General features: G+C 38.0%; 2 protein-coding genes across 2 annotated transcripts in view; both read left to right on the forward strand.

The window, feature by feature from the left end:
• adamts10 (ADAM metallopeptidase with thrombospondin type 1 motif, 10) overlaps positions 1-7,620 on the forward strand; it is a 102,491-nt gene extending 94,871 nt beyond the window's left edge. Inside the window, exons 21-25 of the mRNA XM_052093665.1 lie at positions 198-327; positions 777-981; positions 2,698-2,874; positions 3,128-3,287; positions 5,031-7,620. Coding sequence (XP_051949625.1) covers positions 198-327; positions 777-981; positions 2,698-2,874; positions 3,128-3,287; positions 5,031-5,140 — 782 coding nt within the window. The 3' untranslated portion in view covers positions 5,141-7,620. The remainder of the gene's footprint in view (positions 1-197; positions 328-776; positions 982-2,697; positions 2,875-3,127; positions 3,288-5,030) is intronic.
• Positions 7,621-9,240: 1,620 nt separating this feature from the next.
• The window catches only part of LOC127620884 (unconventional myosin-If-like), a 28,971-nt gene continuing 25,805 nt past the window's right edge, over positions 9,241-12,406 (forward strand). Inside the window, exon 1 of the mRNA XM_052094223.1 lies at positions 9,241-9,368. Within this exon, the coding sequence (XP_051950183.1) occupies positions 9,366-9,368 (3 nt within the window). The 5' untranslated portion in view covers positions 9,241-9,365. The remainder of the gene's footprint in view (positions 9,369-12,406) is intronic.

Genomic DNA, 12,406 nt, shown 5'->3' on the forward strand with positions numbered 1-12,406 from the left:
AGAAAAGAAGCTTTGTAAAACAAAACTGGCACATTGTGTAACTTCACGGAGCCTGACTGTGTATTTACACAGTGATAAGAGCAAAACACTGAATTTAATTCATATTTATTTTGCCCCTTTAGTGTACTTATATGATCAGCGTTTATGGAAATACACTGTGGGTTATACATTGCAATGTGCTCTTCTCTGTGTTACAGGGGTTCAAATCCAGCAGGTGGTGTGCAAGAAGCAAGCTGATCTCTCTGTGGTTTACAACCACTTCTGCGACAAGAAGAACAAGCCCAAAGACAAGAGAAGATCATGCAACTCAGAACCCTGCCCTCCAACGTGGGTATTCTGTATGTGATTTTGTGTGCCATTGGCCCAGTTTACACCCATTTATCTCAGGGGTTCTGATCACAAGTACACAGTGCTAAATAAAGGAGTAAATTGAGTGCAATTTGATCACATAAACCACATTCAGAGGTGTCACCCACATAACAAATTGCATCAAAACAACAGTTTTAAACTTTGCCAGCTACAGTAGGAGCAATTTCAACAACAAAAAAGCAATTTGTTTTCGGGAAAAAAGTCGAAGAGTATACATGCACAAGACTTCCGCTATGACCGATATCAATGAACAGTGGCACACCAACATTCTGTGATGAGTGCAAATCAATAATTGAAGTCTTAATTAAATCCAATCACTTATACTTATAAATAAACTTATACAACTTGTTGACTTTTGGTTTAAAGTCAAATGTTTTTGTGGACTAACTCTGATATGTGTCTGTCAGGTGGTGGACAGGAGAGTGGTCTGAATGCAGTAGGAGTTGTAATGGAGGAGTGCGTACACGAGAAGTCCTGTGTAAGAGGAAGATCACTGCCACAGAGGAGAAAGTCTTGGATGACTCGGCCTGCACCCCACCACGCCCTTCCATCACTGAAGCCTGCCACAATCACACCTGCCCCCCAGAGTGGCACTCGCTGGACTGGTCTGAGGTAGAACAATACCAGAAACACCTGTCAAAGATGACTTTTTTTTGTAATGGATGCTCGTAATGGTATGTTGTTTGTCAGATCTAAACATCTACTAAACTAAACTCTACTGTTGGTGGGCAGGATCATTCTGCAAAATCGGTGCCTTTTGCATCCCTTATTAAAATCTGCATAAACAATGACTTCAAAAGCTGTTGCCAACTTTTACAACCTGTTATTATAGGTGATTTTCTGAACACATCAGCAAAAAGTAACTTTATTTGATGCCTTTTGGTCTGTCCCCCCAGTATTTCCAACTTTGGTTTTCCGCAAATACTGTATGCACATTTTGATTTAAAAACAATACATGCAAATAAAACCTAGTATTTAGTATTTATTCTCTCTACATCATTTTTTATGTGTTACTGGACATAATATATTTTTTTAATGACTTAAAGTTATGTCTCAACCCTGTTATCATGATTTTATTGTGATAAAATTGCTTACTAACCTTTTCTGTGTAAAGATATAGCCAATTTTACAACTTCGTTGCCATGTCGATGTAATATCAACAAATCCTAAAATCCTAAAATGACTGTAAAAATGATGATTTGGTAACACTTTACAATAAGTTTCCATTTACTAACAGTAGATAACCACATTAGTTAACCTGAACTAACAATGAACAATACTTTTACAGCATTTATTAATCTTAGTTAATGTTAATTCAAACATATACTAATATATTTGTAAACATTAGTTAATGTACTATGAACTAACAATGATTAATTGTATTTTGATTAACTAACATTAACAACTTTACAGCTCAAATAATACATGAGTTAACAGAATAATTAATTTAAGTACTTATCACAAAAATATAAGTTACACATTTCTGTCTTAATCCCTCCAAAAATTTGCCCCATTCACTTCCATTTTTTCTTCCACTTCCAAAACCTTGATTTTTGCTTCTACTTTTTTAAAGAAAAGTAGGGATGAGTCAAATAAAAAATTTGTGGTAATCAACATTAAGCCAAAAAACTAAACTTGTATTAAACCAGAAATATTCTTTAAGTTGTTATTCCAAATAACATGATTTTGTACAGAAAACAGCTGATAATTAAAAAGTGGGTTTTAGATTCTCTTCCTTATAAACTCCTTGTAGTGTCATGATCTTAATGTACCATGACCTTAATGTATCATGTATCAGCTGGTTCAGGTTCATGGTTCAGGGGTTAGTTTGTGAACATAGGAACTATGAATCTGAGTGAACATTCATGATGGTGAGGCTCAATTCTTGCACCAAATTATGAAAAAGAACCAAATTGCATACCATATCTATGCAGATGACACACATATCTACCTAGCCCTTTTGCCGAGTGACTACAGCCCCATAGACTCCCTGTGCCAGTGCCTTGATGAAATTAACAGTTGGATGTGCCGAAACTTCCTTAAGTGACAAGTCGCCATACAAGCTAGTCATTCCTAAAGACGCCACTGCCTAAAGACATTCTTTGTGTGATAGAATGCTTACAATCGTAAAATATATATATACTTTAAAAATCATCCTTTTGAAATGAAAAAGGCACCAATTTTGTGGAATGATCCTGCGCTGGTTCCTCACCCATGATCTGAGAAGTCTATTTCTGTCTCTGGTGTTATTTGGTTATCCCTCTCTCTCTCTCTCTCTCTCTCTCTCTCTCTCTCTCTCACTCTCTCTCTCTCTCTGTCTCTCTGCAGTGTACTCCTAGCTGTGGTCCAGGATACAGGTACAGGGTGATTCTGTGTAAAAGTGGAGAGAACGGTGAAACACTGCCCGAGTCAGAGTGCCCGAAACAGAGCCGTCCGACCATCAGGGTGCGCTGTTACATACAACGCTGCCCACCACCTCAGTGGGTTATAGGACCCTGGGGAGAGGTGAGATCTGCTTCAAACCAGTTAGACTGCGACTTCCTGATTTTGACCCAAGCGCTTGAAAATGGAAATTTGTCTTATTTAAAGTTCAAGCAATATTAGATTATACCTTGGAGAGCTGTGAATGGCAAGAATATGCATGTTTCCACAAAAACTTGCCAAGTTTCTAAGCTTTTCCAAAAAAAAATTCAAGTTTTGCCCATGTTCTGTCCTGTGTGTTTGATGTGTGTGTCTTTGTGTGGCTTTGCTGTTCCAGTGCTCGGCTAAGTGCGGTATGGGTCAGGAAATGCGCTCAGTGCAGTGTCTGACACATACTGGTCAGCAGTCCAATGAGTGCCCTGAATCACATCGGCCTGCCTCCATGCAGCAGTGCAAGAGCGCGTGTGACCACAGCGGCCCTACAGATAACCCTGAAGGTTAGAGGTTAAAGGGCAAGCAGATATATGCTGCATCCCAATTCATATACTATCTGTCCTAAATAGTTTTTGAATAAGGAATTTGTGCATCCCAGATCATAGTATGTTGAAAATAGTATTGGGAAACAGCCACAGTGCCTTAAAGGATGGTTCCTGGTTCAATACAAGTTAAGTTTAGCATTTTTGGCATATTGTTAATAACCCCCAAAATAGAAATTTGACTCATACCAAGTTTATAAAAAAGAAGCAAAAATCTCAGTGATAGTAAGGTGCTTACAATGCAAGTAAATGGGGCCCGTCCATACATGCTAAAATGCACAATGTTTAAAAAGTATAGCCACTAGATATAAACATCATATGTATTAACACTATATTAGTGTGATAACATAAACTAAACTAACTAAAGGGATAATTTACCTCAAAATTAAAATTATCTCATCATTTACTTACTACCCTCATGCTACTCCTGATGTGTATGACTTTTTTCCTTCTGCTGAACACAAACAAAGATCTGTAGATCCATACAATGCAAGTGAATGGTGGCTAGATATTTGAAGGTCCAAAAATCACATTAAGGCAGCATAAACGTAATCCATAAGACTCCAGTGGCAAATTCTATATCTCCAGAAATTATATGATAAGTGTGGGTGAGATTAATATTCAAGTCCTTTTGTACTATAAATTCTTCTCTCTGCCCAGTAGGTGGCAATATGCACAAAGAATGCAAATCACCAAAAACATAAGAAGAAGAACTTGAAAGTGGAGATTTTCAGTAAAAAAAGTACTTTGTGGTGATGAGAGCATGACCGAACGATGTCTGTGGAGAGTGAGGCCGGGAGTGGAAGAGTGGTAAGGATTGACACCTGTGGGAAATCACCTCTAACAGCTGTTTTGTGTTGCAGTGAGAGCTGAAGGGGGTTAAAAGGGCAGTTCAGACTGTCAGAGGAGAGAGAGAGACACACACACGCATCAGAGAGTTCGTTTGTGTTCATGTTGTGCTGAAAAGCAAACAGTGGTGAATATACTGAAATTGATTGTGTTACAAATAAAGACTTATTTGGATTGTTTATCCGGCTTCCGCTTCCTCCTTCACGACAGAACTAGAGACTTATCACATACTTAAATATTTATCTGTTTCTCATCCACACTTATCATATCACTTCTGAAGATGTGGATTTAACCTCTGGAGTCGTATGAATTACTATATGCTGCCTTTATGTGCTTTTTGGACCTTAAAAGTTCTAGAAGCCATTCACTTGCATTGTATGGACCTACAGAGCTGAGAAATCATTCTAAAAATCATTGTTTGTGTTCAGCAGAAGAAAGAAAGTCATGTGGGATGGCACGAAGTTGAGTAAATGATGAGAGAATTTTCATTTTGGGTGAACTATGCCTTTAAATCAGGTTAGCATGTACAATGTACAATCTTGGATGGACAATGGACTCGCCCCATTCACATTGTAAGTGCCTTAATGTAAATGCAATTTTTGCTTTTTTTAATAAACGTAAGACGAGTTTAAATTATTTTCTGTGTTTTTCAACATTATGCTACAAACACTGTTGATTGGGCCCAACTTGTACTGAACCCGTAACATTCCTTTAAACTACACGCAAAGTACTTGTTGTGGACTCTAAGAAATTTGGGATGTAGAACAAATTTGAAAATGTTCTTGTGTGTTGTTAGGTGCATAATCCATTTATCTTTGAAGGACAAGTGATTCTTATATTTTCTGTGTCCTGCAGAGTGTAAAGATGTGAACACAGTGGCATACTGCCCCCTGGTGCTCAGGTTCAAATTTTGCAGCCGCCCATACTTCAGACAGATGTGCTGCAAAACCTGCCAAGGACACTGACCGACCTCCCTCCCTCTCTCTCTTTCTCTCTCACTCTCTCACTCTTTTTCCCCCTCCTCCGCCTCTCCCTTGTTCTTGCATGGCCAAAACCGCCCATGCTCAGCATTCCACTGAAGGAGTGTTGTTAACCACTGGCAGACTGACATCATTGTGGGAGAGAGCGTGGAAGAAATGAGAGCGAGAGGGATGGAGAGACATAAAAAGAGAGAGAGTCAGTGCTGCTTTCTCTCTTCCTCAGACCAGCTGCTTTAGCACTGCTGCTGTGAATACCAGTCTGCCTAAAATGCATCTGTCAGTATCCCTTTTGCTCTTAGAGTGGTGCTTTCGCCATCAGTTGTCGTAGAGAAAAGTGTTAACATGAACTTTGTCACACTTGTTCTGTTAGTTCTGTGTATTGCTAATAGATTTGTCCATTATTTTAATGTGATAAATGATGCATTTATAGACCAATTGTCTTTATAACCAGTCTAAAAGCTGAAGTGTGTAAATTCTGTGCCACTAGTATCACAATAGAATTCTAAAAATAACAATTGTTTTCAGACAGGTTTCCCACGCACTGTTCCCACCTGCCATTTGTTGGACCAATAAACAGCCCTGTCCCAATCTCACTACATTGGTTGAGCCAGCATTGCTGTTTCGGTCTAGTCGGATGCTCAAACCAACAGAGCAATATTTTGATAGTGCCACATAAAGCATTTTAACATAACACACTTTCACTTTAAGGGGCGTTCACACTGTCAACAATTTGAAGACAAAGGATCAAACAGTTATTAATTTTCAATGCGAGTTGGTGATTTGAGGCGTCATCAGCAAAAGAGATGTTAGCGATGTAACAAAGTTGCAAAACAACAATCTTTATGCTAATATGCAGTGACGTGGCACATTAACTAATAATTGAAGTCCTTGTAGTGGAGCTCATGAAATCCAATTAAATAGCTGTCTGTGTGAACAGATCTTTACAAATACTACAGATCACTCAGATGTCATAAGTTCTCGTTTGGCTGTGTGGTTGGTGCTGAGATACTGTATCTTTTAATCTGACAGCCTTGTAGCTATTTGCATGTGCTATGCCATTATCTGACCATCGGGACCCATTATGCTAACACTAATTCACCATTAGTTATTGTGCAGTAATGAAACCTTCATGAACAACAAAATGAGAGGTATGGACTGTTTTAGCTTACATGCACAATTTTAGCAGCTAAATCAACCAATGGAAGTCATTGCTGAAACTTGTGGTAGTATCGTAGCATTATTACTTGTTATTTAAAGTAGCAGACACATTTCTCATAGAAAATGTTGTGTACTGTAATTGCCATCGCAGTCTCCATTGGGCAACAAGTAATTAAGGTCACAGAGCAACAGAGGAGATTTGAACTACCTTAACTATCCTAAACTATCTGGTTAGGAATACACCCAGAAATGTATATGCTCACCCTTCAGATCTTAAAGGAATAGTTCACTCAAAGATAAAACTTCTGTCATCATATACTCACCCTTTTAATTCCAAACCTGCTAAAAAAATTATATAACAATAAATAAATGAAGGTCAGTAAATGATGGCAGAATATAATTTTTAGGGTGAACTCTACCTTTAATGTTTTAAACTTGCAATGAAATGTTTTCCATACTTTATATTGATTGAAATCCACCCAGAATCCTGATGCCAACATCCAATTTCCTGCTTCAGAGTTCAATACTTTACCCATTAGGTCACAGGGCCTGCATTAATTTTGCTCTTAGTTGTGTGTTTTAAAAGTCTCCATGGATATTTACAAAAAATTAAAAGATTTAAATCCAACTTTAAATGGCTCAAACATCTAAAACCTTAAACCTTTAGCTAAACTTAATTTGTCATTAAATCATCTATGTCTAAACTTGTTAGTATCAGCCACCGTTAGAGAGCTCGAATAGACCATCTACCATCCCGGGTACTGGCAGCACATTTTGAATATTTAATTTGAAGAGCAGATTCTGAGGAGATGGCCTCCATTTAAGGATTGGTGGCTAATCTGTGGTGCTACAGTATGGTGCTCTGTTTTTTATTTTGTCATAATCTCAAAATGTTATTTTGTTTTGTAAGGATTGGTTTGCTTAAGGTAATACATTATCTAAGGAAAAAAAATATAAGCAAGATTCTATAAAAACTAGAATTATTGTTAAAGTCTCTCTTCAGAGACACTAACTGCATAATCAACATCTTGTTACAGTTATGTGAAAGATGAACGTGTTGTTTTGCTTTTGACAATAAGCTTTTTGATTTTGGTGTGTGTTCCTACATTTACAGAAACTGTAGATTCACTTTGAAAAACACAATCACTTGTGTTTTAATGGATGTTTTGTTGTTGTTGTTTTATGTTGATTTTTACATGCTACTCAATAACATGCTGTACTGTCATGTGCCTGTGATGTAGTTTATTTCCTCTGAAATGTATGTAGACCAGTTTAAATGAATTTGAATGGCTGAATAAAGCAGATGCATTGTGTACATCTTCTATACAGTGTGTGTGTATATATATATATAATGTTTTTCAACTTTCCTATTTCAAGACTTGGTGAGATGTTACAGTTGTTATGCATTATACATAAAGTGTCAAATTTGTAACATACAAAAAGATTTTTAGGCTCTGCCCCTTTGTCATGACATGTGGGTAATGTGTGAAAGTCCAACTGCACTGTTTTACAATATTGTACATAAAAACTAGACAGGTACATTTGTCGAGACAAACTTTGATGTTGGCTTGACAAAGCCAAGAGAGAAAAAGCTGAATTTTTTGCTGCATTAACACGTTTCTATGGCAATGCTAATAATGCTAAAACAAGTAGGCCTACATGTGTTGCTTTGTTTTTGATGACAAAATGTAATTAATTCAATTTGCTATCGGAAAACCAAGATCACATCAAAAAGACAAGGGGGAGGATCTACACACAGCTTTATTAAACTGAAAATACACAAGCTAACTCAAAATAAAAGGAAAGGCAAAACACAGGGACCCAAGCATAGACAAAACATACAAAAACTTACAAAAGAAACGGGGAAAACAAGGGCTTAAATACACAAGGGAAAACAAGGAACACCTGGGGAAACAATCAGGGAATGAGAAACAATCAGAGAGAATCAATCAAGGAATAAAACTACAAGGACTACAAAACTAACACAGGAAACAGGAAACTAAACAAGAATTCCAACATAAAAGCACAAAAACAAAAGACAACAGGGAATATGACATGTGCAGTGTTTTATGGATGTAGGTTGAAATCTAGGACGAGTTACAGTCAGAAATTCTGGTCTCATTTTAGGAATAATAATTAAAAAAAAGAAATCTGTAGAATAACAGTATGTTGTCTTTGTCAAGCCAACATAATAATACATCTCCTGCGTAGTGGTGTTCAATAGGGTCAGAATCAGGCCACGACTACACTATTCCTTTTGAAAATGCATGGGTCTCGAAAATGCTTTCGATTAATGCATACTTTGGGAAACCATGACATTAGGAAACTTGAAATTATTATTATTATTTAAATGAAAATGTATTTGTTTTGAAGTGGTATCAGATAACTACCAAGGCCCGGGAGCACTATTGGTCAGCTTGCACTGGTCCATAATCCAGCCCTTTGCATCTTACTGTTAATGTTGCTAAAACACCCCATTTTGAATTCAGTATTGAATAAAACGTTTAAGCATCAGTGAGGGTGTGTACTGTTTTTGGTGCTATATGACTGTTTAACTTCTGTTTCACATGCATTTTGTTGTCATCCATTTAACAGGTGTGGCTGCATCCTGTGTTTCGCAAATTTCTACAATTTAACGCTAGAACCTGAGACTATTGGTCTTTATAATTCTATAATTAGAATTAAAATCATGATAATGGGAGAGATTAGATCATGATGATAAATGTGTTATGTTTCTACACGAGTCGTTTGGGCTCTTTTGTGGGCATTTGTGTGTGTGTACAGCTTGTGGCTGTTAGTAGAGAAAGAGAGACAGAAAGAGCATGCAACTTCTCTTCTTGTCTCACCTAAGGGTTGTGGGAGTTTAAGGAAGTGATCTATGCCCTCTGCTTGTCACAGTTTGCTTCCCTTCACTAAGCATTCTGCATTTGTGTTATAGAGTCTGCTGGTCATGGCAGGGTGCTGATAAAACCTTTGCATTTTCAGACTTACTATACTGATCGGGCCAAAGAACAAACCACTGAGGAGAGAGGAATACTTCAGCACCGGCATAATGGTAAAGAAACATCTTCAGGTTTCTCTTTTGAACTTTTGCACCTGGTTAATTTGAATTGATCTCTTTGTCATAGCATATCAGAGAGATTTTATCAATGAATGTTAAATTAATATTTCTTTCTTTCTTTCTTTATTGCTCCACTTAGTTCCTTTCTTGATTTAAATCATCTCACAGTGCAAGCTTAAATTATATTTTTTAGATATTCATGGGCACACGTGAATAACTGTTTGCAGAAATACATTTTCCAAAGTATGCTCAGTAGACCACTGTGAGTGCTTAATGTGGATGTCAAAATCAATGTCTTTTGGAGATGTTCCTTCCCTCCAAAAGTAAAATGTTAAGGTGATTCATATAAGATGTGTGACACAATGCTGAAAAGGAAGTTATCGGTCAAACAACAATAGCACACACTGAATTTGCAGTGAACTCAAGCAACTCCTTAAATGGAAATATTGAACCCCATTCATAAGTTCATTAATCAATCAGTCTGTGACTTTCACCTGTACATTCATAGGTCCATTTGTGAGGAGTTAAGTCTCATTGCTGTCATAATCATGAGCCGTCCATACATTTTATTTGCTTTGGCGCTACAAGAGGTAACTTGAGGTCAGAGCAAGGCATCTAGGTAATTGAAAAGTATTCTGAGCTAAGCTGGTGTTCTGAAGGATGTGAGCATTTGACTTTTTGCAGCTAGAGGTTCAAAGAGGATTTTTCGCAACAGCACCCAGAGGTGGGCGGGGGGGGGGAAGTGGGGATGTGTGTCACAGGGGACTTGCGGTTCCTGTCTTGGCACATCCTCACCATTTCTTCAGCTTTATGGAGCCCATATCTTTCTCAACCTGTATAGTAAAAGATCCACTGGACTACAACTGAACTACAGCTATAGCAGGTCCAATGTTGAAAGCCCTGCTGAAAAGACCAGATTAGACCAGCATGTATTTTCATTAACCAGCTGTTTAGTGCATGGATAAAGCCATGCTGTTCACTAACAAAACTTAGCGAAGATGGATGACTAGCATCTTTCTCTTGAGGCTGGTTGGCCAAGGATATCTTATTTGTTAAGCTAGTTAAGCATGTGCTGGTCTTTCAAGATAGGAGAAACAACATTATATAGAGGGATACAGTGTAACATTTTGTAAGCAGGGTCTGTCCTCTTCAGTTATTCAACATTTGAGAACCATCTCTAGATCATTGGTGCTGGGGGAGGAGGAGGGTTTTAGAGATAAATCTCTTGTAGTGCACTACAGTGAGACCGGCTTATCTGCCAACAGCTGAGGCTGTTTAAATGTTAGATATAGAGTATGCAAGTTGATTGACTAAGCGATTACAGGTTAAAATTGCCTATCAGCTTGCACCATGTAAATTTAGAATAAAAAATGTAGAATAGAAATTAGAATTCTAATTAATTCTAATTAGAAATTAGAATAATTTTATTTACAGTGTTAGGAAGTTTCATAAAGTATAAAAAGGCCAACACTGAAGGGGGGCCTGGGTAGCTCAGCGAGTAAAGATGCTGACCCATCCCTGGAGTCGCGAGTTCGAATCCAGGGCATGCTGAGTGACTCCAGCCAGGTCTCCTAAGCAACCAAATTGGCCTGGTTCCTAGGGTGGGTAGAGTCACATGGGGTAACCTCCTCGTGGTCATTATAAGGTGGTTCTCATTCTCGGTGGGGCGTGTGGTGAGTTGTGCGTGGATGCCACGGAGAATAGTGTGAGTCTCCGCACGTGCCATGTCTCCGCGGTAACACACTCAACAAGCTACATGATTATATGCATGTATTGACGGTCTCAGACGTGGAGGTAACTGAGATTCGTCCTCCGCCACCCGGAATGAGGAAAGTCACTATGCCACCACGAGGACTTAGAGTGCATTGGGAATTGGGCATTCCAAATAGAGGAGAAAAGGGGAAGGCCAACACAGTGAAATAGTGAGATTGCAAGCTTCTCGCTGTTCCATGTGAAACTTCGTGCACTCTGTCATTATATCAGACCTATACCTCAGCATAAATAATTTTCAGTGAAGTGTGACTGACTTGATGACAGAGACAAGTCAGGTGGCATATCTGTACAGCTTACTGGTCGTATGTCATACGTTCCTTTTTCTTATTTCATAAGAACGCATCAGCTATATCTTATATTTCTGAATGACGCAGTTATTTGATGGGATTTTTGCATTAGCCATTTATGGAATGTGATGGAATGGCCCATTTCCACTTCTTAGGTTATTATCAACTACCAGCAAAGAGGAACATTAGTGACATCAACTCAAAACTGGTCACCATTAAAATTTCATTTCAATTCACGGAACAAAAATAGCTACATTCTACGAAGTTAAAGCTGATTACTGTGTCTGGATTTCGGATTGTGTGCAGAGCACTTTGCAGTTTTTGAACAGAGAAAATGTTTTCTACCTTGTGGTTCACACAGTTTAAGTCACGTTTCATTTAGGCAAGATATTAATGGATGTTATCGCTCAGCTTGACTTTCAGTGAAAGAAAAATTCATATTCAGACACGCCAGTGTCCATCATATAACACCTAATTAATTTATGGTAATATTATGGGTCCATACCTCTGTTGTAGCACAGAAACTGTAGGCACATACCATGCCCACATTTCATGTGAAATGTTGAAGCTGTGGTAAAAACATAAACCCAGAATTTAGACCTCAAACCCAGCAAATGGTACACAGCTTCCCAGTGGTGCAACACACCAAAGCAAAAAAGCCTTAAAGAGATAGTTCACCCGAAAAAAAAACAATTATCATTTACTCACCCATGCCATTCCAGATGTGTATGAATTTCTTTCTTCTGCTGAACACAAACAAAGATATTTAGAAGAATATTTCAGCTCTCTAGGTTCTCACAATGCAAGTGAAATGGTTGAAAAATGTTAAAGCTCCAAAAGCACATAAAGGCAGCATAACAACTCCAGTGTTTAAATCCATTTCTTCAGAAGCGATATGATAGGTGTGGGTGAGAAACAGATCAATATTTTAAGCCCTTTTTTACTATCAATCTTCACTTTCACATTCTTCTT

The sequence above is a fragment of the Xyrauchen texanus genome, chromosome 27 (genome assembly GCF_025860055.1).
Source record: "Xyrauchen texanus isolate HMW12.3.18 chromosome 27, RBS_HiC_50CHRs, whole genome shotgun sequence".
Classification (NCBI taxonomy): Eukaryota; Metazoa; Chordata; class Actinopteri; order Cypriniformes; family Catostomidae; genus Xyrauchen; species Xyrauchen texanus.